This window comes from Ovis canadensis, chromosome 19, assembly GCF_042477335.2.
Source record: "Ovis canadensis isolate MfBH-ARS-UI-01 breed Bighorn chromosome 19, ARS-UI_OviCan_v2, whole genome shotgun sequence".
Lineage (NCBI taxonomy): Eukaryota > Metazoa > Chordata > Mammalia > Artiodactyla > Bovidae > Ovis > Ovis canadensis.
The window spans coordinates 22,594,885-22,622,817 of NC_091263.1; the positions used below are offsets into that span (position 1 = coordinate 22,594,885).

The 27,933-nt window shown below is 42.5% G+C and overlaps 1 protein-coding gene across 4 annotated transcripts in view; it reads left to right on the forward strand.

The window, feature by feature from the left end:
- The first annotated feature begins 395 nt into the window (after positions 1-395).
- The window catches only part of PDCD6IP (programmed cell death 6 interacting protein), a 68,441-nt gene continuing 40,903 nt past the window's right edge, over positions 396-27,933 (forward strand). The window contains exons 1-5 of one of the 4 annotated variants that reach the window (XM_069561350.1): positions 396-788; positions 13,750-13,804; positions 15,188-15,257; positions 24,355-24,482; positions 26,693-26,846. In XM_069561350.1, coding sequence (XP_069417451.1) covers positions 580-788; positions 13,750-13,804; positions 15,188-15,257; positions 24,355-24,482; positions 26,693-26,846 — 616 coding nt within the window. In that variant the 5' untranslated portion in view covers positions 396-579. The remainder of the gene's footprint in view (positions 789-13,749; positions 13,805-15,187; positions 15,258-24,354; positions 24,483-26,692; positions 26,847-27,933) is intronic. The other 3 variants (XR_011250801.1, XR_011250800.1, XM_069561351.1) reach the window with 3 other exon arrangements.

Below are 27,933 nucleotides of genomic sequence, written 5' to 3' on the forward strand. Positions count from 1 at the left end.
GACCCCCAAGATACTTTTTTGGTCCGCCTTAGTATCTGTGTCCATACCTGACAGTAAGCTGCCCAAGTGCAAGGGCCTTGCCTGTTCGACTCACTGTGAACACAGCATCTGTGCACAGCACGCCGCCGACTGAATCACCATAGGTCACAATAACCCTGAAGCAGCCGGGTCTTGGGCAGGTGGCCGCAAACTCGCGTCAGTGCCCGTAATAGGAGTACTTCCCTGGGAAATCGTTCGAGTGCAGGAAGTTATTTTTACGCAGGTAATTTTTCTGCCCAATGGCCGAAGCAGTAGAAGGAAAGAGAAAATTCCACAGGTGGGGCAGGCTGGCACCTTCAGCCCAGGACGAGTGGGGCCCAGGTGAGCAGCCGGCTCCCCGACTCCCTCACGTGACCGCGGGCGGCGCGCCGAGTGCGCCTGCGCCGGAGCTCCCGGAAGTGGCCGGACCCGAAGCGCAAGCGGAGCGCACGTCCGTCAGCCGCTCAGTCCGCCCGGCCGCCGGCCCGGTACTCCGCGCGCCTCGACCGTCGTCGCCGTCCCGTGGTGTCTTTGGCCCGAAGGGCGGCCGAGGCGCTCGCCATGGCGGCGTTCATCTCAGTACAGCTGAAAAAGACCTCGGAGGTGGACCTGGCCAAGCCGCTGGTGAAGTTCATCCAGCAGACGTACCCGAGCGGCGGGGAGGAGCAGGCCCAGTACTGCCGCGCGGCCGAGGAGCTCAGCAAGCTGCGGCGCGCCGCGCTCGGCCGCCCGCTGGACAAGCACGAGGGCGCGCTCGAGACGCTGCTGAGGTGGGCCTGGGGCCGGGTAGGGGGAGGCTGTCGGCCGCCCGCCGCTTGCCTTACTTCCTCCGCCCTTCCTGACTCCTTGACACCCACGGCCGGGCCGGCCGCCCCACCCCGGCTCGGCCCGGCGCGTAGGTGTGGTCTGCATTCCTTCCTGCTGCAGGCCCCGGTGACCCTACCCGCTTCCCCTGGCTGTCCGCCGCGGGCCGCGGGCCTCGGTCCTCCGGGGCCCGGCCCACCGGCCACCCGCGAGGAACGGTCCACCACGTATTCACTCTCTCTCGCCACATTTACTCAGAACTAGTTTTCTTCACTTTTTTTTGGGGGGGGGGGGGGTTGTCTGTGAGACACCTCCCTTCCTCCATTTTTGCCTCACCGGAAAACTTTGTTGGCCAGGTTGGAATTTCATAATAGTAATTGGCTTGAGGGAAGTGGCAGAATTGGGGCTCTGGAACTCACGTTTGTTACTTACTCCATACTGTCCACTTTGAAATGAGCCCTCTTCCTAAGTTCATCGTAGCCTAACGACAGATGGAGAATTCCATTGGTTAGGAGCTGCCATTATTTAAAATTTAAACTTGAATAACAGAACGGTCCAGATAGGTTCCTTTTAATCAGTTTGTTCACAAACAGGTATGCACATAATGGAGTAAATTTGTTATCTTAGTAAATATTTATTGAACTCAGGATGTATTTAATGAGTTTTTTTCTGTAGAACTTTGCAGTTAGAATGGCAGGACATTTTTATAGCACTTTATAGTTAAAAAAAATTATTTCGCCCACCTTTTAATCACATTTCCTGTGTCTAATGTAGTCTCAGTTCACAGGAAAAACACAGCTATGTTAGGACGCAAGTAGGAGCCGCTCAGGTTAAACTCACTAACTGAAAAGGCGACGGATATTGCTTCCTTAGTTTTAGGCATTCCTGGAGATGATTCTGCTTCCAGGATGTTTTCCTCTTAGGAGAGCTTTGTTCCTGTAATCCGGAGAGATGGCCACTGGCTCTCCTGTAATTACGGTGGTCTTAACAGTCAGGATCTTACACAAGAGTGCTTTTCTCCTGCGCCCTGGCAAAAGTCCACGGAAGCCTCTGATTGGATTGGCTTGTGCCCATGTGCAATGGTGGGAAATGGCCTAATCGCCCTCCTCTGAGTCACTCTGCTGGTTTAACTTCTCCGTGCAGCATGGATTAAAGTAGCATTATTATGGAGTCAGTTTTACAGAAGGAGGGTACTGAATAGATTACGACCCCTTGGTGGTAAATTTTAAATGATGAGACTTGGGTTTCAAAGATCATTAGCTTGATACTTAGTATAAGCTTTTTAAAAAGTTAACCTATGAATGCTTAGACATTCTTTATATTAACATACGTAAGAATATTTCCAAAGCAGTTCTTACCTAGACCTGAGTAGCGTTCAGTGAGGATTTTTCACTAGTAGTATTTAAAGTGGAGAAGGCAGTGGCACCCTACTCCAGTACTCTTGCCTGGAGAATCCCCATGGACAGAGGAGCCTGGTGGACTGCAGTCCACCACTCCAGTGTTCTTGCCTGGAGAATCCCGGGTATGGCGGAGCCTGGTGGGCTGCCATCTCTGGGGTCGCACAGAGTCGGACAGGACTGAAGCGACGTAGCAGCAGCAGTATTTAAAAAGCATGGGTCATGGTATAATAAGAATGCATTAGGTTTGGTCTCAACACTTAAGGAGCAGTGGAGTCTTCAGAGACTTGACAGACAAGAAAGGATAGTGAATATTGGTAATGTGAGGTTTAAAACTTATTTCATTTGTGCATTCTCTTAGTATTTTCCCAGGCGTGAATGTGACAACTGTTCCTACGTTTTAGGGCTCTTGCAGAGATAGTTTGTTTGAAACTGTTTCTTTAGTCATCTCTGCATTATCCTCACGTTAGCACATTCTTGCTTTTCCAGTGGCGTTAGGGTAAGCTGATAGATATTAATACAGTGTATTATGTTTTATAACGGAGCTATGTACAAAAGTAGCTTTGGTATGCATCCTGTTATTGGCGGGGTTCATCCAATTAGCAGAATGTTTTGCTTTTAATAATTATATTTTGATAATCGTATAAACTGAGCATTAATTTACATATTTTAACTTAATAAACTTTTTGAAAAAGAAGATTTAAGTTAATTCCTAAAGAACAGAAACCAGCTTGATAAGTACTGGCACACAGCTCTACATGTATAGGTCCAGTGATGGACTTGTCTTTTTGTTTTTAGATGAACTCTTAAAATTTCCTAAAATACATGTTTATGTGTTGTAATATTAAAAGTGAATGTTATCCTTTGTAAAGTGACTTTAAGTACAAATTGGTTAGGAGTGCCTCAGTAAATATTGAATCTTATACTAGGTGATCAGATGGGATGGTTTTTTGGGCAGGGAAGCTCCAGATAACCAGCTTATACCAGTCTTTTGTGGTGATTAATTTCTTTGTAGAGAAAGCTTACAGTCTCCTTCCATGAAAAAGCCTGGTTGTCAGCTTTCTGAAATTTGATTGAAAAAATGGAGGGTGAGCAGCATTCATGTATGGAGTTTTCTGTGTCAGCCTATTTTAGTTTTATATCATATATGTTGCTGTATGAGGGTTGAATTCAACTGTATGTGGGAGATCTCAGATTATCAGTGAGTTAAATTATGATTTTAGTCTTGTGTAAAAAGTTGGTAGAGGGGTAGTTTAGATAGCTTAGGGATGGTATGGGCTTCCTGGGTAGCTCAGCAATGCAGGAGACCCCGGTTTGATTCCTGGCAGGAAGATCCCCTGGAGAAGGGATCGGCTACCCACTCCAGTATTCTTGGGCTTCCTTGGTGGCTCAGACTGTACAGAATCCGCCTGCAATGCAGGAGACTTGGTTTTGACCCCTGGGTTGGGAAGATCCCGTGGAGGAGGGCGTGGCAGCCTGCTCCAGTATTCTTGCCTGGAGAATCCCCAGAAGAGCCTGGCAGGCTACAGTCCATGGGGTCACAAAGAGTCAGACATGATTGAACGACTAAGTACAGCACAGCCATCAGGCTCAGGCTCCTTTCAGGCAGCCACTCTGTAAAAGCTAGAGTCCTCATTCCCAGGGTCCAGATAGCAGTTATACTCAACTCTTAGACAAGAGAATGGAGGAAGAGGGGGGAGGCAGAAGGCTCAGCCTTTAGAATGTTACCTGAAAACTGCCCCACAACACCCTCCTCTTATGTTATTAGCCATTATGTATGTCCACATCTCAGAAGGGTAGGAGAAGTAGAGGGATTTTTATTAAGGCCATGCATATGCTTCTGCTAAGTCGCTTCAGTCGTGTCCGACTCTGTGCGACCCCATAGATGGCAGCCCACCAGGCTCCCCCGTCCCTGGGATTCTCCAGGCAAGAACACTGGAGCGGGTTGCCATTTCCTTCTCCAATGTGTGAAAGTGAAAAGTGAAAGTGAAGTTGCTCAGTCGTGTCCGACCCTCAGTGACCCCATGGACTGCAGCCCACCAGGCTCCTCCATCCAGGCAAGAGTACTGGAGTGGGGTGCTATTGCCTTCTCCAAGGGCATGCATATACCCAGCTAAAATATGTGATTTTATTAGGAAGGAAGGATAGGTAATGATGTAGATGATTAGCACCATCAGTAGGCTCTGGTGGCTTAGCCAGTAAACAGTCTGCTTGCAACATGGGAGACCTGGGTCAGGAAGATCCCTTGGAGAAGGGAATGGCAACCCATTCCTGTATTCTTGCCTGGAGAATCCCATGGACAGAGAACCTGAGAGAACATATCTGAGAAACTCACACTTTGGCTTCACTTTCAATAGGCTCTCAGTTACCTTTGTCCCCACTTAGCTGCGCTTGGTGCCCACCTGAGCTGTGCTTGGTGTCCTGAACATTTTCCTGAGAGTGAGCCTGTCCTCGTAGTGGAGGGTCTGGGAGCCTCAAGATTTCTTCCAAAGATCTTCAAATGACCAGGGATGGAACCCATGTCCCCTGCAGTGGAGGCAAATCTTAACCACTGGGCCACCAGGAAAGTCCCCTCAAGTTTCCTGTCTGGCTTCTTTGCACAATTTTCCTGCTTTCTCTCCAGGCAGTTAGATTTTTCCGCTTTGTCTGCTTCATTTACTCACTTTCCTTCCACCTTTTAGGAAATGCCCTTGGAGCTTCCTGTATGCTGTTGTGCCCTTTGCCATTCTTTCTGTCCTAGTGCAGTCACATCTTTTTAATTTTTATTGCCTTTCCAGTGGAAGTTTGAGAGAGGGAGCAGAGAAGGTTGTTTATTCAGATCTCTTTGTTTAGCAAATAGCATATTTGCATTTTCAGCTTTCTTCTGTATTTATATCAGTTTGCATTCTCCTTGGCAAGTAATTTTTTTCCCTCCACATCCTCAGGAATACTTGCTGATTAATAATTTAAATAAGTTGCTTTTTGCTGAATTGATGGTGCGAGATGGTACCCAGTTTTAGGTTGCATTGCCTTGATATCTCTGAGATCCAGCATTTTCTGTTTGCTGGCTGGCCACTTTTCTTTTTCTGTAAATTGCATGTCCTTCTTTTTGCCCATTTTCTACATTGTGTTTTCCTTACTGATTTTTAAGAGTTCTGTACATTTTCTGGCAATTTATCCTTTTTCTGTTATTTATAGTACAAATATCATCTTTAAATCTGTGTTTTGTCTCTTATGTTTATGGTATCTTTTGTCACACAGAAGTCCTTGCAGTTTTTTTCATTGGTCTTGCCTCCTGTTATGTGGGATGTTAGTTCCCCAAACGGGGATCAACCCTCATACACTGCAGTGGAAGCTCAGAGTTATAACGAGTAATGAATCCTGAAAAGTGTTTTATTCTCCTCAAAACCTGTTGTTACAATTTTTTTCTTATTTCTGATGTTGCATATGATTACCCCCCACCCCCCAATCAGATCTCTTGAAAGTTCAGAGCCATCTTTTTTTTTTAAACCAAGTCTGCTTAATTTTTGGTTTTCTGCTGTTGTTCACTTCTTTTTCCTCTTTTTGTATAGAATGATTAGCTTCTCATCTTTTTTTGTTTTTCTAATACATCTATTTTAGGACTGTATGTTTTTTCTGAATCTGATCCAACTGGTTTTGGTATGTAGTATTCTTGTGGACATTTTAAAAATAATTTGTAATTTTAGTTTTCTTTAATGTGAGTCTTTTATATAGATTTTGTAAAATTTCTAAATTTGTGTGTCACTTTTTTGTGGGTTAATATGTAGTTTGCTGCATTATGGTACTGTGTTTTTCTTTGTAAAATAAAGTTGATGGAACTAGTTTCATAATTTCTGGAAATTTTCCCAAGCACTAGTGTTTTATAAATCAAGAAAGAAAATATTGCTGTTCCATTTTACTTCTCAGCTGTTGCTTACATTCTGATTGGTGGTGAAGGTATTGAGATAATATTAGCCCTAATGACATTGCTACAATTTGTTAATCAAATCGAGTATGGTGGATATAAAGATAAATAATACTTGACCTTTGATCTCAAGGAGTACCTGTAGTTGCCAGACCTTAGTTTGGCTGAGTTAATTTTATTTATGCTACATAAATGAATAAACACAAATTTAACAGGAAGAGTTAAAATCTTTGTTTGATAAATAAAATGGCTTGTCAGGACTGTCTTCATTATTTGTAAACCTGGAGGGAATTTGCTGCCATACTCCACTGCAGCAGTGCTTCTGTGAGTGATTCTTCATGAGGTAGGTTGGGCAAAGAAGGAAGTGTGAAAATAAGGTGCAGGAGGCATCCACTGACTCTAATCAATGTCTGGCTCAGCTCTCTGGTCTTCTGAATCTGGTTGGTGGGCTTGGAGTTGCCCAGCCCTCAGTACTGTCTGGAACTGAATGGCTTACGTGAGTTTGTGTTGTGGTATCACTTTCCTAATGTGGATTGGTTGTTCTTGGTCTCCATACCATCCTCCTAAAAAGTTTTTTTTAATTAGGATTTTTGGAGAAGACTCTTGAGAATCCCTTGGACTGCAAGGAGATCCAACCAGTCCATCCTAAAGGAGATCAGTCCTGGGTGTTCATTGGAACGACTGATGTTGAAGCTGAAACTCCAATACTTTGGCCACCTGATGGGAATAGCTGACTCATTTGAAAAGACCCTGATGCTGGGAAAGATTGAGGGCAGGAGGAGAAGGGGATAACAGATGAGATGGTTGGATGGCATCACCGACTCAATGGACATGAGTTTGAGTAAACTCTGGGAGTTGGTGAAGGACAGGGAGGCCTGGTGTGCTGCAGTCCACGGGGTCACAAAGCGTTGGCCACGACTGAGCAACTGAACTGAATGGAAATTTGTTTTATCTTTGGTATATTAAAAGAAATATATTCGTTTGCTATTTTTTTTTCCCATGAGATTTAAAAAGTTGAGTTCTTAGATATTTGCTCTAGAGCCATTGAGTTTTTAAAGTACTAGAGAATATAAAAAACACTCTGCATATTTGCAAAATTAGAATCTGTAGCTCCTGTTTTTCCAACACGTGCTGTGTGTCTGAAACCGTCTCAGGTTGGGACTAGAACCCATGTGCTGGGCCTTGAACCCAGCTAAAACCCACACTACCTGGTTTTAGTGCTGAATGAAGTTGAGGTTCTTGACGCCTTGTGGCAGAAAGAACACAGTGAGAGACAAAGTGATAGGTAAGAAATGGATTTACTGGGATTCAGAGAGAAACATGCTCCACAGACAGAGTGTGGGTCATTAAGAGAGCAAGTGCTGCAAAATGTGGTGTGGTTAGTTTTTACAGGCTGGGTAATCTCATATACTAATGAGTAATTTCATTGCCTAAAAGATGATGCTGTGAAAGTACTGCACTCAACATGCCAGCAAATTTGGAAAACTCAACAGTGGCCACAGGACTGGAAAAGGTCAGTTTTCATTCCAATCCCAAAGAAAGGCAATGCCAAAGAATGCTCAAACTAACACACATTTGCACTCATCTCACACGCTAGCAAAGTAACACTCAAAATTCTCCAAGCAAGGCTCCAACAGTATGTGAACTGAGAACTTCCAGATGTTCAAGTTGGATTTAGAAAAGGCACAGGAACCAGAGATCAAATTGCCAACATCCATTGGATCATAGAAGAAGCAAAGGAATTCCAAAAAAACACGTACTTCTGTGTTATTGACTACACCAAAACCTTTGACTGTGTGGATCACAACAAATTGTGGAAAATTCTTCAAAAGATGGGAATACCAGACCACATTACCTGCCTCCTGAGAAATCTGTATGCAGGTCAAGAAGCAACAGTTAGAACCAGACATGGAACAACAGACTGGTTCCAAGTTGGGAAAGGAGTACGTCAAGGCTGTATACTTTCACCCTGCTTATATAACTTAAATGCAGAGTACATCATGAGAAATGCTGGACTGAATGAAGCACAAGCTGGAATCAAGATTGCTGGGAGAAATCAGTAACCTCAGATATGCAGATGACACCACCCTTATGGCAGAAAGTGAAGAGGAACTAAAAAGCCTCTTGATGAAAGTGAAAGGGGAGAGTGAAAAAGTTGGCTTGAAACTCAACATTTAGAAAACTAAGATCATGGCATCTGGTCCCATGATTTCATGGCAAATAGATGGGGAAACAATGGAAACATTTTATTTTTTGGGGCTCCCAAATCACTGCAGATGGTGACTGCAGCCATGAAATTAAAAGACACTTGCACCTTGGAAGAAAAGTTATGACGAACCTAGACAGCACATTAAAAAGCAGAGACATTACTTTGCCAACAAAGGTCTGTCTAGTCAAAGCTATGGTTTTTCCAGTAGTCATGCATGAATGTGAGAGTTGGATTATAAAGAAAGCTGAGCGCCGAAGAATTGATGCTTTTGAACTGTGTTGTTGGAGAAGACTCTTGAGAGTCCCTTGGACAGTGAGGAGATCCAACCAGTCCATCCTAAAGGAAATCAGTCCTGAATATTCATTTGAAGGACTGATGTTGAAGCCGAAACTCTAATAGTTTGGCCACCTGATGGGAAGAACTGACTGATTTGAATAGACCCTGATGTTGGAGAAGATTGAAGGCTGGAGGAGAAGGGGACGATAGAGGGTGAGATGGTTGAATCGCATCACCAACTTAATGGACATGAGTTTGAGTGAGCTCCGGGCTTTGGTGATGGACAGGGAAGCCTGGCGTGCTGCAGCCCATGAGGTCCCAAAGAGTCGGACACAACTTAGCGACTGAACTGAACCTGTGGTTAGCAATGTCTCCTTTCTTTTGAAAAGAGTTGTTTCTTTGTGGAGTTTACTCCATACTATAAAATCAGGTATTAATGATTTCCAGTGACTACTGAACTTACATTTCTTTTTTTTTGTACTTAAATTTCATGTTACATAACCTATCCTAAAATGAAAGTTGCTCAGTCATGTCCGACTCTTTGTGACCCCATGGACTATACAGTCCATGGAATTCTCTGCACCAGAATACTGAAGTGGGTAGATCTCCAGAGTATCTCCCCAACCCAGGGATTGAACCCAGGTCTCCTGCATTAAAGGCAGATTCTTTATCAGCTGAGCCCCCAGGGAAGCCATTCCTCCCTTGCCAGAGAGTCCAGCCATCTCAGCCTGGACAGCTGGCAGGAGATAAGGCAACTTTATGAGTCACCAGTTCCTGGTTCATGTCAGAGTCATGTCCCCTTTGCGACACCATGGAGTCAGCATGGAGTTCTCTAAGCAAGAATACTGGAGTGGATTGCCATTTCCTTCTTCAGGGCATCTTCCCGGCCCAAGGATCGAACCTGGGTCTCCTGTATTGCAGGCAGATTCTTTACCATCTGAACCACAAAGGAAGCCAACCTATCCTAAGACACTTATTTTACTTTGAGAATTCCATCACGTAGCTTTTAGGCATTTAAATGTAGGATATAAATGCACTGTTACCCACACAAGTCAAATTTTGAGAGTTAACCCCAAAAGCTTTGGAGTAAATAGATATAAAGAAATTTGGTATGTTCGTGTAGCCTTTCTTTTTTCTTTGATCCATTTGCAGAGCGAGTATTTTCATCTCCTGCTGCTTCCAGTTTAGAGCAGAGGGCAGCAAATGAAGGCCTGCCCAGCTGCTTTTGTATGGTCTGGGGCACTCTCTAGCGGGTTGGCACTGGGAACCTTGGAGAGCTGGGTAGGGTGCTCCCCTCTGCCCCGTCCTCCCTTTTATTTTCAGTGTCCGCCTCCCTGGCCAGTAGCCAGGTCTCACTGCTGCTCAGGACTTGCTTAGGTGTCACTGCACATTGGGTGTTCTGCTTGGCAGTGAGTGATGTAATCTCGAACCAGGAATTGGTGACTCAGCAAGTCGCCTTATCTCTTGCCAGCTGTCCAGGTTGAGATGGCTGGACTCTGGCAAGGGAGGGAAGGCTTGCCATAATTTGAGTGTCACTGGGGCAGAGATAAAAACTGACTGCATTGACCACTACCCACCTCTGTCTCCTGGGCTTCTCACCGCCTGACTGAATACTCTTCCTTCAGAGAACTTCAGCTGATGGTAGTTAGATACCTGTCCCTAGAGATCCCATCATCTGAGGTGGCCCAAGGAGGTAGAAAGGGTGCAGGGCAGGGCAGATGTTTTCTCTTTTGTTATGTGGTAACAGGTACCTGCATATTAGCCTTGATTTTTGCCTTTGTTCTGGCAAGGCCTAGGATGTGTTCAGTCATGTCCAACTCTTTGCAACCCCGTGGACTGTAGCCCGTCACGCTCCTCTGTCTGTGGAATTCTCCAGGCAAGAATACCTGAGAGGGTTGCCATTTCCTCCGCCATGGGGTCTTCCCGACCCAGGGATCGAACCCACGTCTGCTGCACTGGCAGGTGGATTCTTTACCGCTGAGCCACCTGGGAAGTGCAAAGACCAAGCGTGGGGTCCCTGCTCTGTAGCCCTGCGGGCCACCGTGCTGTGCTGGCTCGCCCTTAGGGGCTCTGTGGCCTCAGAGTCTCTGTATTTGCTTGTCTCTTTATGGACACATTCTTCAGTAGTTCCTATTTGTTCTCAAAACAGAATCTCAGGTTTTACTTTTCAGAGATAAAAAAGTTGCTTTTTGAAAACTTTGTATTTTGCTGATTCTTTTGTTTGGAGCTAGCGATCAAGCTTAGCAAATAAGATCCAGTTCCTGCTCTCAGGGAGTTTAGAACTGATTAATACATAACTGACTGTGGTAAATTGTGAAGGGAAAATTTCGGGCCCTAAGTGATTGTCGGATTTCGGTGTTGACCATCTGGTGATGTCCATGTGTAGAGTCTTCTCCTGTGTTGTTGGAAAAGGGTGTTTGCTATGACCAGTGCGTTCTCTTGGCAAAACTCTATTAGCCTTTGCCCTGCTTCATTCCGTACTCCAAGGCCAAATTTGCCTGTTACTCCAGGTGTTCCTTGACTTCCTACTTTTGCATTCCAGTCTCCTGTAATGGAAAGGACATCTTTTTTGGGTGTTAGTTCTAAAAGGTCTTGTAGGTCTTCATAAACTGTTCAACTCCTGAGAAATCTGTATGCAGGTCAGGAAGCAACAGTTAGAACTGGACATGGAACAACAGACTGGTTCCAAATAGGAAAAGGAGTACGTCAAGGCTGTATATTGTCACCCTGCTTATTTAACTTCTATGCAGAGTACATCATGAGAAACACTTGGCTGAAAGAACCACAAGCTGGAATCAAGATTGCCGGGAGAAATATCAATAACCTCAGACATGCATACGACACCACCCTTAAGGCAGAAAGTGAAGAGGAACTAAAAAGCCTCTTGATGAAAGTGAAAGAGGAGAGTGAAAAAGTTGGCTTAAAGCTCAACATTCAGAAAACGAAGATCATGGCATCCGGTCCCATCACTCCATGGGAAATAGATGAGGAAACAGTGGAAACAATGTCAGACTTTATTTTTTTGGGCTCCAAAATTACTGCAGATGGTGACTGCAGCCATGAAATTAAAAGACCCTTACTCCTTGGAAGGAAAGTTATGACCAACCTAGATAGCATATTCAAAAGCAGAGACATTACTTTGCCAACAAAGGTCTGTCTAGTCAAGGCTGTGGTTTTTCCTGTGGTCATGTATGGATGTGAGAGTTGGACTGTGAAGAAAGCTGAGTGCTGAAGAATTGATGCTTTTGAATTGTGGTGCTGGAGAAGACTCTTGAGAGACCCTTGGACTGCAAGGAGATCCAACCAGTCCATTCTGAAGGAGATCAGCCCTGGGATTTCTTTGGAAGGACTGATGCTAAAGCTGAAACTCCAGTACTTTGGCCACCTCATGTGAAGAGTTGACTCATTGGAAAAGACCCTGATGCTGGGAGGGATTGGGGGCAGGAGGAGAAGGAGCTGACAGAGGATGAGATGGCTGGATGGCATCACCGACTCGATGGACGTGAGTTTGAGTGAACTCCGGGTGTTGGTGATGGACAGGGAGGCCTGGCGTGCTGCGATTCATGGGGTTGCAAAGAGTCGAACACGACTCAGCAGCTGAACTGAACTGAAACCTGGGCAGTAGCAACCCGCTCCAGTACTCCTGCCTGGAAAATCCCACGGATGGAGGAGCCTGGTAGGCTGTAGTCCATGGGGTCGCGAAGAGTTGGACATGACTGAGCCGCTTCACTTTCGCTTTTCACTTTCCTGCATTGGGGAAGGACATGGCAACCCATTCCAGTGTTCTTGCCTGGAGAATCCCAGGGACGGGGGAGCCTGGTGAGCTGCCGTCTATGGGGTCGCACAGAGTTGGAAACGACTGAAACGAGTTAGCAGCAGCAGCAGCAAACCTGCTTTTAATCAGTAGTTTACCAGAGGTGTTAATTTGTCCAGTGGATGTAAACAATTACCTGAATAGGAAATAGTATTTTAAGAAATGCATTGGTTATCTAGGCAGAGGTTAGTTTGCTTTTAGACAATAATAGTAGACAAATATTTTTCTTTGGTGCTAAGAGTTTTTTGTTAACAGTTTTTTCAGTGCGTGCATTTTAGCTACAGGTTTACACATTAAAAGAGTATGTTAATTTTAAAATGGCTGACTGAAATGTAATTTGTGGCCCACTCAAAGTAAGCACGCATAATTTTAAGTATACTCTTAAACCAGTTGTATTTATATAAATGTGTGTCATATTTAGCTTTGGTAGTTTTAGGTTTTGACTGGTTTTTATATTGATTAATTATTTTTTATCATTCCTTTTTCTTCCTGATTCATGGAGATGTAATTGGCACTTAGCTCTGTGTTTAAGGTGTAGTACAGCATAAGGATTTGATGTAAGTCATGAACTGGTGAGTACTTTAAGTTTAGTGAATATCCATCATCTTATATAGATACAAAATTAAAGAAATAGAAATCTTTTTCCTTGTGGTGATAACACTTAGGATTTACCTCTTAACAACTTTCATATATAATATAAAGCACTGTTAATTGTATGTATCACACTGTGTTTGACAGCCCTGGTATCAGTAGTTACCCTATGACTAGAAGTTTGTACCTTTTGACTGCCTTTATCCGGTTCTTCCTCCCCTCAAGTCCCCACCTCTGGTAACTGAAAATCGGATCTCTTTTTCTGTGTGTGTGTGTTTTTGAAGTAGAATTGCCCCACAACACTGGGTTAGTTTCTGTCACACAGCATAGTGATTCAGTATTTCTGTACATTTCAAAGTAATCGTAGTATGTTTAGATGCCATTTGCCACCATACAAAGATATTACATAACTATTGACCACATTCCCCACACTGTACGTTCCATATCTGTGGCCCATTTATTTTCTGTTAGACATTTGTACGCCTAATCTCCTATACAATAGGGAAAAGACAGCTTCTAAAGTAAATGGTGTTGGGAAAACTGGACTACTTCTCACACCATGAATAAAAATAAGTTCAAAATGGATTAAAGACTTCTAGATGTAAGAGCTGAAGCCATAAAACTTCTAGAAGAAAACAAAATACACTGTTTGATATGAGTCTTAGTAATATCTTTTTATACCTCCTCAGTCCAGGGAAACAAAAGTAAAAATAAACAAATTTGCTCTCTTTTTCAGATACTATGATCAGATCTGTTCCATTGAACCCAAATTTCCATTTTCTGAAAACCAGGTAAGTCATTAATTTTAATTTGTTTTAAAAGTTACATGTGATAATGGTAAATCACCCATTTCGTCTTACCCATGGTATTTTATTAAAATAAATGGTGCCTCTTCACTATCTCTAGGTTTTTATAACACTTTTAAAATGAAAAACTTAAAAAAAAAATTAAAAAATAAAATGAAAAACTTTTAAGCCCATCTGTTATGAATCTGTGCTGCTTTGAAGTGTCTCTTGGAAATTCTGTTTATGCTGTTCCTGAGTCACTTCTGTGATCAGGTAGTGCATTGGATTGCATTTTTCATCTGTAGGAAGTATGGACCAGGATAATCTGTGATGTCCTTTGTTTTGGTTTTTACAGAATAAAGTAGGAAACTATATGATTCAGGACGTATTTAATTTCAGTTTATGTGCTTTAAAAATTACTTGCCCAAGTTGCATTTGTATGTAAACTTGCAAATACTGTTATGATTAGGTGTTACACTGTAGGAATGTCAGTCTTTCTCTTTAAAGATAGATACTGAAAGTGCTGATGATTTCTTGCACTTATATTTGGGAGACTTGTTAAAAGTTTTTAATTGTTGTGACATTTCTAAATTTTAAAACAGTTTGTACAAAATACTTTAAGCATAAAGTTTTTACAAGTGAAGTAATGTGGTGAGACTTGCTTTAAAATACCCCAAGAGAAAAAGTATGTGTGTGTTGGTGTTTGGATTGGAAAGTGTGGGTAGGTGAACAGGGAAGGGCAGAAGACTGGTGTGTGTATGGGAGTTCCTTGTGTTCTTGTCTCTCCTTTCAGATGTATTGAAAATTTCTCTCAGCCATAGTTGAAAAATTTTGTATTGGATTGCAATGCATAATTTAAAAGAGGCTAAGTTCTTTTTAACCTTCACACTGTGGAATAGTTTAGAGTGAGATGCAGTTTTTAAGTAAGTAAACTGTTTATTCGTGTATAAAACACACACAGAACAGTTAACAAACAGTGTATAGCCTGAGTTGTCACGAAGTGAATATACACGTCTAGCCATCACCCAAATGAAGAAATAAAATTTTATGTCATCCTGGAAATTCTCCTCCTTAAGTGCCTGTTCTGTTCAGGTCATTGTGCATTTGTAAGGACGAGGAAGGCCGTGTTTCCTGGAGAAGATAGTGCGTGTGTGATTACTGCTGGAGAGCGACATTGCAGATATCCTACTGCCCGGATTTTACTTCCAGAAAAGAACATTTCATGGTTCACAAAAAGGAAAAGGAGTTGGGTGGTTAGAGAAGATAGTGTTTTAGACAGATTGAAGCTTTTGTCCTTTTATTCACTGTGGATTTTTTTTTGAAAGAGACTTAATAAGTGAGATTCAGGAAGGTAACATAATTTTCTTTTTTCCCCCTCTTTCTTTCAAGATCTGCTTGACATTTACGTGGAAGGATGCTTTTGATAAAGGTTCACTTTTTGGAGGATCGGTAAAATTGGGTATGTAATCTTTAAATAAAAGTGACAGGAAAGTTGTTCTAACTATTTTGAGTTGTTTTAGTCTCCAAAATTGCTCTCCTAATGACTGTTTGTAAATAATGAAAATTTTTATGTTTTGTTTTCTTTTTAACTTCAACTTTTAATGAAATTTCCAAATACTTGTAGAGAGCCTACGTCTTGCCAGGCATTCTGCTAGTTTTAAAACTGAACAAGATAGTTGTATTCAGTCTGGTTGGAAGATAGCTGATCATTTTAAAGTATAGTGGGAAGTATACTAATCTCTGAAGAAACTTATGGGCATCTAGACAAGGAAGTAGTTAATTCTGCTCTTGAATGCACGTGATGTTTGAATGAATCCTTGAAAGATGAATTTGTTCTTTCCAGGTAGAAAATAATGTTACAGGTAGAATATCATAACCGAAAGTCAGAAGAGTGGAGGCTTTTTTTTATCTGCAAGCTTATCATGTTAATCTTTCTGTGTGTTAATTTTCTCATCTCTGAAGTGGGATTATTAAATGAGTGGAATACATGTAAAGTCCTTAGAACAAGGCTCAATAAATATTAGCTACAATGAATAATATTAATATTACATATAACTATAATATAATATGTATGCATTGCAGGATATATACTATATAATATTAAATAACAGTGTCATATAGTATGTTACCGTATTAATACATATTAATATAATTATTGCTAAGAGTTGAAACTATGGGGGGTTTGGGGATTTTGGAAGGTGAAGTAGATTGTGAAGAGTTGCAAGTGTGCTATCAATTTGTGTTCTTCCCTCATAGCTTATTACACCTGGGCACTGTGAAAGGCCTTTATACATATTATCTAACTAAATTCCCTCTCAGCACAGTGAGAAAAGGCACTATTCTTACTAAAACTGGTTTAGAAAGATGAATGACTTTCTAAGATTTAATAAAACTAGATATGACTCAAAAAGCCTAAATCCAGAGACGAGAGAGAAACAGACCCATTAAACTGGTAAGGGAGAATTACCAGTTGAAGAGGTTAGAGCAAGTATTGTGTCTGTGGGTTGGGGAAAGGATGGTTTTGAGAGAGGGTTCAGAGGTGAGAACTGATGGACCTGCTGGCTCTCTGTCAGAAGGAGTTGATGCTTGACTTCAACTTGACTCCAACTTTGTAACTTGGTTTGACCTATGGATAATTATTCTTTTCAATAGACAGGTCAAGTTTGACTTTTCTGTGTTATATCTGGGTAGAAATTTCTCTTTGGCATTTAGATGTAATGTATTTAACATTCAAAAGAGGTGGAGACGTAGATTTAGGAACAGTTTCCTTAAAAGATAATAAATTTGTTCTCTCTGGTAAACTGTAGGTTGGGAAAAGTATGAAAGCCAAACTAGGGAGTATAGCTTTCAGGGGAAATAAGAGGAAGAGTTTCCTGGGAATGAAGTTGAGAAAAGGCTTTCAGATCTTGGAAGAACCAGGGGAAAATAGAGACAGGATTGAATTCCAGAAGAGTTTCAGAGGTTGCGCAGTCCGGTGGTTCCCAAACCTGGCTGCATGTTGCAGCTACCTGGGGAAAATGTTAGAAATACTGATTGTATTTACAGACAAAGATACAGTATGCCAGATGTGAAAGGAGGACATTGCAGGGTGGGCCACTGGAATTCATCTCTTTGAAAATGCCTGCATGTGAGTTTCATGTTGAAACATCATTGACAGAGTTGTGGAGGTCAAAGAAGGTTGTAAAATTTTCTAGCTCAGTCGATAAAGAATCCACCTGCAATGCTGGAGACCTGGGTTCGATCCCTGGGTTGGGAAGATCCCCTGGAGGAGGGCATGGCAACCCACTCCAGTATTTCTTGCCTGGAGAATCCCCGTGGACAGAGGAGCCTAGCGGGATACAGTCCATGGGGTTGCAAAGAGTCGGACACGACTGAGCAACTAAGCACAGCACAACACAGGAGGAGAAAGAAGTTTCCCTAGGGCAGGCTGAAGTCAGGTTTTGTTGGGTTGAGGAGTGGACCGGAAGTTAGGAAATGCGAACAACACGTGGGTGCTGAACAGCTCAGTTCAGAAAATGTGCAGTGACGATTTGGGGACAAAGGGATCATTGTGCTGAGAGAGAGGCAAGGTCAAGAAGAGGACTTACAGTGCTGCTGTGACAAGCGGATTCTTTGGCTAGGCATAAGGAGCAGGTATCAGTGGAACTAGGAGACACTTAAGTGAGATAGGTAAAGTTGATGAACCGAGACCCTAGAGGAGCTGGGATGGAAAAGAATTGAGCGCGTGTATAAAACGGGAGGTAGAGATCAAGGCATTTCTAGTAGCAGTTATGGCGGATTAAATGTCCAATAATGTTTAGGGTAAATGAAGCATGGGCTGCTCATTCCTTAGAATATTGTGTAATTTAAAGTATTAAGAATGATAGTACAAATATATATTTGTTGACATGGAGACCTGTGTCCCCTGAATATCCAGTAAAAGATATGTTACAGGTGAGAGCTGCTATATAACTCGGGGCCCCAGAGTTGGTCTCCTTAGGACACCTTTTATATAAAACCCAAAGTGATTGCTGCTTCCTGGATAAGAAATTGTCAAAATAAAATAGCAGACTATGACGTGGGATGATAATGTTTATGGGAAATATAATAGGCTGGGATATATATTTTGTATGTAAAAGTTTACTTTTATCTGTTGCTTGGAGTATATCTCATTCTTGAAGTCTACTGACGGTCATATATTGGATGAGCTGTTTTCATATTTACACTGTCACTTTCTTGTACGGCTCTGTGTGTACGTTTACAAGTTTTAATTGCTCCACCAACACACACATTCTGTGCTTTTATCATAGTCTCAAGAGTCTGCAAACTCTCAGTCTCATTATCTTATCTCTCTCGACTCCCCTCTTGCTGAGCGGCTCCTCTGCTCCCTTTGGTGTCTTCTATTCTTTCTTGAGTGTGAGCCGTTTGCTGTCTAAAGCTGCTCTATAACGATTATCCTTTAGGTTAGAATCATTGTTTTCTGAATATTGTGTGTTCCTCCTTCACTGGACTGTATTCTTTTTTTGTTTTATTTTTAGTTTTGACTGTGCTGGATCCTGCTGTGTGTGGGCTTTTTATAGCTTGGTGAGTGGGGGCTTCTCCTTGCTGTGGCTTCTCTCACTGTGGAGCACCGGCTCTAGGGTGTTCAGGCTGTAGTAGCTGTGGCCCCCAGGCTTAGTTGCCCCGTGGCATGTGGGTGGACCGCCACGGAAGTCCCTGGAATATATTCTTAGATAACTGTCTTAGAAAAGGTCAAAGATCTGCATCTCTCCTTGGGTGAAAATGTGGTTTGTTCTCACATGAATTTGGTTTGAAATACTGGCACCTAGTGCTTAGGTCAAGAAGCTTGGCATCATTCTTGAAATTGTTTCACTTCGTTCCCCACGTTCAGTGAATTCACCAGCAGATCCTATCAGATTTTCTGTGAAAGTTATTCAAACTACAGTCACTTCTCAGCACTTTTGCTGTCCCCTCTGTTTGGAGCCAGTCACCCCTCGTGCCTGCTGCAGCAGCTGACTGTCTTTATTCCTGGCTTCCGCCAGCGCTGCTTCCCTGCCGCCTGCTGTCCCCGGGTGGGCTGAGTGCACCTCTCTTCAAAACCGTTTACTTCCCGCCTCCCTCAGAGTAAGCGCGAAAGCATTGCAGCAAAACCTGACTCTGTTACCTCCTGACAACATTGCCTCCCATTTTGTCCCTTGTCTCCCCTTTTTTCAGCTGTACTGGCTTGCATGTATATTAATATTAGTTGAATTAGAATTATGTTTCTTCTTTGATAATTTCTTCATTTTTTCCCTCTCTTCTCTTTGGAATACTGAATTAATTGAGCCTACTTTTCTGAGCTACTCACTCAAAACTCACATTTTCCCTTTCTTTCCCTCTTTATGGGCTGCTTAGATATTTTCTAACCTTTCTTTTGAAAAATCATATTTTCATTTCCAGGGGCCTTTTCTTCTTCATGGATTATTCCTTTTTAATAACATCCTGTACTTGTTTTATGTCTTTGAGTCTCTTTTAAGGATGCTCATGAGGATCTTGGAAATGTTGCTTTCTATTACTGGAATTGTTTCTGTTTATTCTGGGTTCGATTTTAGTTCACCTTGATCTTAATTTTTGTGTGTGTTCTGCTCCTGGTTATTGTAGATTGTTAATACATTTATCTAAGAAAGTAGGTTAGAGTATTCTTGAGTATTCTTGCCTTGAGAACCCCATGAACAGTTCAGTTCAGTTCAGTCGCTCAGTTGTGTCCGACTCTTTGCGACCCCATTGAATCGCAGCACTCCAGGCCTCCCTGTCCATCACCAACTCCCGGAGTTCACTCAGACTCAGGTCCATCGAGTATGAGAAGGCAAAAAAAAATATGACACTGAAAGATGAACTCCTTAGGTCTGCAGGTGCCCAGTATGCTACTGGAGAAGAGTGGAGAAGTAACTCCAGACAGAATGAAGAGACAGAGCCAAAGCGAAAACAATGCCCAGTTGTGGCTGTGACTGGTGATGGAAGTAAAGTCCAGTGGTGTAAAGAACGATATTGCACAGGAAAGTTAGGTCCATGAATCAAGGCAAATTGGCAGTGGTCAAACAGGAAATGGCAGGAGTGAATGTTGATGTTTTCGGAATCAGTGAACTAAAATGGACTGGAATGGGTGAATTTACTTCAGATGGCTATTATATGTCAACAAGAGTCTGAAATGCAGTACTTGGGTGCAATCTCAAAAATGACAGAATGATCTCTGGTCATTTCCAAGGCAAGCTGTACATTATCACAGTAATCCAAGTCTGTGCCCCAACTGCGAATCCCAAAGAAACTGAGGTTGAGTGGTTCTGTGAAGACCTACAAGACCTTCTGGAATTAGCACCCCCAAAAGATGTCCTTTTCATTATAGGGGACTGGAATGCAAAAGTAGAAAGTCAAGAGATACCTGGAGTAACAGGCAGGTTTGATCTTGGAGTGCAAAATGCAGCAGGGAAAGGCTAACAGTTTTGTCAAGAGAACGCCATTGGTCATAGCAAACACCCTCTTCCAACAACACAGGAGACCACTCTACACATGGACATCACCAGATGGTCAATACTGAAATCAGATTGATTATATTCTTTGCAGCCAGAGATGGAGAAGCTCTATATGGTCAGCAAAAACAAGACTGGGAGCTGACTGTGGCTCAGATCATGAACTCCTTATTGCCAAATTCAGACTTAAATTGAAGAAAGTAGGGAAAACCACTAGACCATTCAGATATGACCTAAATCAAATCCCTTACAATTATACAGTGGAAGTGACAAATAGATTCAAGGGATTAGATCTGATAGAGTGCCTGAACTATGGATGGAGGTTCATAACACTGTACAAGAGGCAGTGATCAAGACCATTCCCATGAAAAAAAAATACAAAAAGGCAAAATGGTCGTCTGAGGGAGGCCTTACAAATAGCTGAGAAAAGAAGAGAAGCGAAAGGCAAAGGAGAAAAGGAAAGATGTACCTATCTGAATGCAGAGTTCCAGAGAACAGCAAGGAGAGATAAGAAAGCCTTCTTAAGTGAACAGTGCAGAGAAATAGAGGAAAGCAATAGAATGGGAAAGACTAGAGATCTCTTCAAGAAAATTAGAGATATCAAGGGAACATTTCATGCAGAGATGGGCACAATAAGGACAGAAGTAGTATGGACCTAACAGAAGCAGAAGATATTAAGAAGAGGTGGTGGCAAGAATACACAGAAGAACTATACAAAAAAGATCTTCATGACCCAGATAATCACGATGGTGTGATCACTCACCTAGAGCCAGGCATCCTGGAACGTGGAGTCAAGTGGGCCTTAGGAAGCATCACTATGAACAAAGCTAGTGGAGATGATGGAATTCCAGTTGAGCTGTTTTGAATCCTAAAAGTTGATGCTGTGAAAGTGCTGCACCAATATGCCAGCAAATTTGGAAAGCTCAGCAGTGACCACAGGACTGGAAAAGGTCAGTTTTCATTCCAGTTCCAAAGAAAGACATTGCCAAGGATGTTCAAACTACCGCACAATTGCACTCATCTCACACGCTTAGTAGAGTAATGCTCAGAATTCTCCGAGCCAGGATTCAACAGAATGTTGAACCGTGAACTTGCAGATGTTCAAGCTGGTTTTAGAAAAGGCTGAGGAACCAGAGATCAAATTGCCAACATCTGTTGAATCATCAAAAGCGAGAGAGTTCCAGAAAAACATCTGCTTTATTGACTATGCCAGAGCCTTTGAATGTGTGAACCACAACAAACTGGAAAATTCTGAAAGAGGTGGGAATACCGGACCGCTGTATCTGCCTCCTGAGAAATCTGTATGCAGGTCAAGACGCTTGCTCCTTGGAAGAAAAGCTATGACCAACCTAGACAGCATATTAGAAAGCAGAGACATTACCTTGCTGACAAAGGTCTGTCTAGTCAAAGCTGTGGTTTTTCCAGTAGTCATGTATGGCTGTGAAAGTTGGACCATAAAGAAAGCTGAGTGTCGCAGAAATAATGCTTTTGAACTGTGGTGTTGAAGAAGACTCTTGAGAGTCCCTTGGACTGCACGGTGATCCAACCAGCCCATCCTAAAGGAAATCAGTCCTGAATATTCATTGGAAGGACTGATGCTGAAGCTGAAACTCCAGTGCTTTGGCTACCTGATGCGAAGAACTGACTCATTGGAAAAGACCCTGATGCTGCAAAAGATTGAAGGCTCGAGGAGAATGGGACGACAGAGGATGAGATGGTTGGATGGCGTCACTGACTCAATGGACATGACTTTGAGCAAGCTCCAGGAGTTGGTGATGGACAGGAAAGTCAGGTGTGCTGCAGTCCATGGGGTCCTAAAGAGTCGGCCATGACTGAGTGACTGAACTGAACTGAGGCTAGAGTAGCTGGTGTGTGTGTCTGCTTTATGCTGCAGAGGCTAGAATTAGGTTGGGGGCAAGCTAAAAGCCGGCTGTAATTACAGGGGAGACTACTAAAGTGCTACATAGCAACGACTGTTTTGCTTTATGACACTTCTGTATGGCACAAACACACAGCTGTAATGCTATTCTGATTTTCCTGGGTGGTTTGTTCAGTGGTTTTGTCAGAAGCCTTATGATTATTTTGCTTGGTTTTCAGTATCTGGCACATTATGTGAGATCTTGAATGTGACTATGATTGAATTTGTTCTTCTGTGTGTGTGTGTGTGTATGTGTTTTAAAAAAAAATAACATAAAATATACTATCTTAACCAGTTTTGCCTGGAAAATCCCATGGACGGAGGAGCCTGGTGGGCTGCAGTCCATGGGGTCGCTAGAGTCGGGCACGACTGAGCAACTTCACTTTCACTTTTCACTTTCATGCATTGGAGAAGGAAATGGCAACCCACTCCAGTGTTCTTGCCTGGAGAATCCCAGGGACTGGGGAGCCTGGTGGGCTGCCATCTATGGGGTCGCATAGAGTCAGACATGACTGAAGCGACTTAGCAGCAGCAGCAGCAACCAATTAAAAAACATTTTCCCCCCCTCATTGTGTGGCTTGTGGGCTCTCAGTTCCCTAGCTAGGGGCTGAACCTGGGCCCCAGCAGTGGAAGCACCGAGTCCTCACCACTGGACTACCAGGGAATTCCCGGTCTTAACCAATGTTAAGTGTATAGTTCAGAGGTGTTAGGTGTATTCACAGTGTGAAACATATCTGGAACGCTCTGATCTTGCCAGTCTGAAACTCTGTGCCCTTTAAATAACAGCTTTCCTTTTCACCCTTTCCCCAGTACTTGGTGACCACCATTCTACCTTCTGTTTCTATAAGTTTGACTGCTTTAGACACCTCATGTGGGTGGGAACATAGAGTGTCTTTTTGTTACTAGCATGTTTTGCTTAGTGTAATGTCCTCAAGATTCATCCATCTTATGGTATGTGATCGGATTTCCCTACTTTTTTAAGCTGAATGATACTCCATTGTAAGTTTATACCATGTTTTGCTTCTGTTCATGAATCAGTGAATGCGTGAGTTGCTTCCTCCTTTTGGCTACTGTGAATCATTCTGATATGAACATGGATGTACAGATATCCCTGAGACTAAACCCTGCTTTCATTTCTTCTGGGTTTATACTCAGAAGTCGAATTGTTGGATTATGCAGTAATTTTATTTCTTAACTTTTTGAGGGATCTTTGTATTGTTTTCCACACGGCTGCAACATTTTACATCTCCACCAAAGTACACAATGGTCCTAGTCTCTCCTCATGCCTGCTGACAACTGTCCCACTCAGTTTTGTTTCTCTTTACTCAGTTTTGGTTGTGCTGGGTCTTTGTTGCTACGAGGGGGCTTTCAGTAGTTGGGGTGCACGGGGGCTACTCTCCACTGGGTGAGTGGGCTTCTCATTGCGGGGACCTCTTTTGTGGAGCACAGGCTCCAGGTACGTGGGCTTCAGGAGCTGCAGCCCTCAGGCTTGGTGGTTGTGGCTCATGGGCTCAGTTGCTCTGCGCATGGCATGTGGAATCTTCCCGGACCAGGGATTGAACCTGTGTGTTCTCTGCATTGGCAGGCGGATTCTTATCCACTGTACTGCTAGGGAAGTCCTCTATTTTGTTTGATAGTAGCTATCCCAATTGATGTGAGACGTGTAGAGTCTTAGTCAGAATTGTATTTTAACCAGATAGTCTTCTAGTCCTCTGAGAGATACATTATTAACAAAAGGAAGTGAGACACAGAAGGCCAGGTGGGAGTTTGTACCAAGTGAGAAACTGGTTTGAATGTCATGGGAAGGTATCATTTTGAGAGAGCTGATGGAAAAATGGGAAGAATTTATTTGAATTGAATTTGAAATGATGTGAGAATGACTTTTCATTTTGAATCTAATAGTGTGGATGTAAAGGGAAGGAAAGATGAATTTATTGATCCTTGAGTTTTAGGTGATGAGAATATTGTTGTGGAAATAGATGTCTGGCAGGGCAGCTAGAAATATGGGAGAAGATTATGGGTGAGAAAACAGGTCTGGAAACTTGTTTTTGTGAGAGCCAGTGGGATAGAGGTCATAGTATTTCTCTTTGAAACATTCATTTTCTTTAGAAAAAAAATAATCTGATGAATTTTTCCTTCTCAATCTTTTATAGCTCTTGCAAGCTTAGGATATGAAAAGAGCTGTGTGTTGTTCAATTGTGCAGCCTTAGCTAGCCAGATTGCAGCAGAACAGAACCTGGATAATGATGAAGGATTGAAAATCGCTGCTAAACATTATCAGGTACGCAGAACAGTAGTTACTACCTCACTGTCAATACTGAGTTGGATTGAATTGAAAATCATTTGCGATTAGGGTTTATAAATGTTTCTTTACGTACAGATGCTTCCTTGAAAAATAATGTACTTTTTAATGAATTGATACATTTTTTTGAAGTCCTTAGATAAAAGAACATGCTTGTAAACCCAGCTCTGTTTTTCCTCACTGTTGTACACCCAGCACTGTGCCTGGCACATAATAAAGGCTCAATAAATGTTGGGAGAAAAAATGATTAATCATTTGAGATAAAATCTTTGGCAAGTCCCTTTTAAATGCGTGACCTCATTTAAAATATTTGTACATTATTTTTGCATAATTTTTCTTAGCGAGATGTAGTTAAAATTTCACCAGTGTCACAAAAATGAAGATCTCTTGGCAAGAAAATTTTACCTCTGAGACTTGTGGAGAGGTCATAGTTAAATGTGGTCAGACATGTAATGTTCTTAACTAAATGTAGATTTTGCATACGGTCAGTTACTAATATGGCCTCTTATTTGGCGACAGTGTAGTGTTAACTCAGCTTTTTATGCTTCAATTTAAGGAAAAATGAGTGGTTATTGTGAAGTGGTAATCTGTAATCATGTTTTCATGTTTTCTGTGGCTTTAGCATTCACAGAGTGCGTTCATGTTCTCTTGCACACTTGGTGATGCACGCTGCATAAGGTCATTCTCGATTTCCAGACAGGGGACCAGAGGGCAGAAGTGTTAATGCAGTGGTCCCCTGGGGTTTCAGGCGTTCTAAGTTTAGGGAATCCCAAATGGTCCTTGTACTGTCTCTCATGGTTCTGAAGTTTGCTTGTTTCAGAGGTGGAGTTCGGTCTTTTCCATTGTTTAGGGGAGTTGAAGAATGCTGTTCTAAGAAAGTGAGAGCAAAGTGTACTTTAACCACACAACATGCTCCCAGTTTTGGATGGGCACAGACGACAATCCTGATGCAAATAGCTTTCCTTTGTGAGGCTATAAGTGGCAGGTTTTTTAAAATGTGAAAATGAATTAAAATTTTATTTAGTTTTCTGTTCATTGTAAACTCCAGTTGTTGGCACGCGAGATCTTAGAGGGGATCCTGGATGACCGAGGGTACATTCCCCTCCTGCTCACAGCAAGGCCCCTAGTGTGAGGGCAGGGGAGGCTAAGTCTCTGTCCAAGCCATTTGCTGCCAAGACTCTCTGCCCTTGGGTAAGTGCTTTAATCTGTAGCTCTCCAGTCCTTACTTGTGAATGGGAGGCCAGATCCCCTGGTTTGTAGTGTGTGATTCTGTTACTTTACTGAGCGTGTCAGCTCCTTGCAGACATCCATCTAGTTTTGTGGTGCTTTCTGACTGCAGCAGATGTGATGTTCCCTTCGGTACAGCTTAACCTTGAGTTAGCTCTGTGTAGCTTAACTGCATAACCCACAGCTCCTTTCAGTCCGAGATTGATGTCTTTCTTTTTCCCAGGGTCAGTTGTTTCATAAATGCAAAGTTATTTCCGTGTTAACCTCAGCGCAGTGCTCAGTTGTGTCTGACTCTTCTGTGACCTCATGGCCTGCAACCCACCAGGCTCCTCTCTCTGTGGGATTCCCAGGCAAGATATACTGGAGTGTAGCCATTTCCTTCTCCAGGGGATCTTCTGACACAGGGATGGGACCCATGTCTCTTGTGCCTCCTACATTGGCAGGTGGATTCTTTACCACTGCCACCTGGGAAGCTAAGCAAAATATAACAGAAGAAAAATCTGAAGGGAAACGTTTTACCAGGGAGCTCTGAAAGCCAAATAAAAGATCCTTAGCCTTGGATCGTCCTGCTGTTCCCCAGAGGACTAGGTATCAGTACTCTTTAATTATTTGAGAGATGAGTTTGGGACCAAAGCAAGAACATTTTAGGACTAAAAACATTTAAATAATATCCCTGCCTCTGTTCACACGTTGGATTTTGAGGAAGTATTTGCAAAAGTTGAATCAGTTTGTCGCATCAGTTTACTTTGTTGCTGTTGAATGTCTAATGCATGTTAAATCTTATTCTGTAGTGTTTTTAGAAAAATATTCTTATTGTTGGTAGGTGAGACGTCTTAGGTCTGTTTTTCATAATATAAGAATTTAAATACAGTAACTGTTGAGCTGAGTTAACATTTGAAGTGGTTTTGTGTCTTGCTGAGTTCTTACAGATTTTAATGAAATTCTCCTTTTCCTTCCTCTAGTTTGCTAGTGGTGCCTTTTTACACATTAAAGAGACCGTTTTATCTGCCTTGAATAGAGAGCCCACTGTGGACATATCTCCAGACACTGTTGGGACCCTCAGCCTTATCATGCTGGCCCAGGCCCAAGAAGTGTTTTTTTTAAAAGCCGCAAGAGGTAATTCCACTTTGTTCTCCATTTTGTTGCATGGAAAAAGAAGTGACAGGCTTTTAAAATAAGGTGATTATAATATGTTCAATGTAGAACTTTCATCTTTGACCCGTGGTTCATCGAAAAATTTCAACTTTCCTTTTCCGACCTGAAGGTGGTACAAACACACAGTTCAGAATGTAGGCTGTTTCTGAAGTCTTTTATGAAATGTGTAGTTATCATCTTAAAACACTGAATCCTGGAGTAGTAATTATGTAGGTTTGTAACATTTAAAATTCATTCATTCCTCAGATATTGTAATTACTGGGTACAGCTGTATGCCGGTCCCTGTGATAGGTTCTAGATGGAGTCAGCGCACAGAGAAGATTTCTGTTTTTAGGAAGCTTGCAGTTTATCATGGGGGAGATGATAAGCAAGAAGTTAAGTAGCCAAGGTAATTTTAGAGAGAGATAATTGCTATAAACAAAATAAGATGTGGTGATGACTGGTGGTCTGGGTGTGGGATAAGGATATAGGGGGAGTCACGCTGTTTTTAGATTCTTCAGTCAAGAAGAATTTCCTTGTTTAAACTAGACTTCAACTAAGAAGGAGGAGCCATCCCAGCAGAGTCCCTGGCCCTGCGAGTGAGGGAATAAGGAACTTGTTCTAAGGCGTGGAAGTTAGTGTGAGAGGGAAGAACAAGGGCTGAAGGTACAAGTGTGGAGGAGGTGAACATGAGAGCAGTCCAGCAGGTGGAAGCAAATGAACTGGAAAAGGGTTTCTTTTAAGATAACAGCTTATACTGAGGTAGATTCATATGCAGTAACATTCACCCTTTTAGCATATCAGCTCCTTGGTTTTTAGGCATTCAGAGTTTTGCAGCCATCCCTAACTGTCTTACTTTAGAACAGTCCCGCCCCCCGAAGAGATGCCGCAGGCACTGTCAGTCACTCCACTCCTCGTGCACCTTGGCGTCTGACAGCTGCTCATTTATCCCAACTCTGGATCTGCCTAGGGAATAATTAACTTGTACACAGGAGAATCAGTTTCATCAACAAGGATTTTGTAAGACAAATGTATAAACTTGTGATCTCAATGTCCTCACTGAGTTACC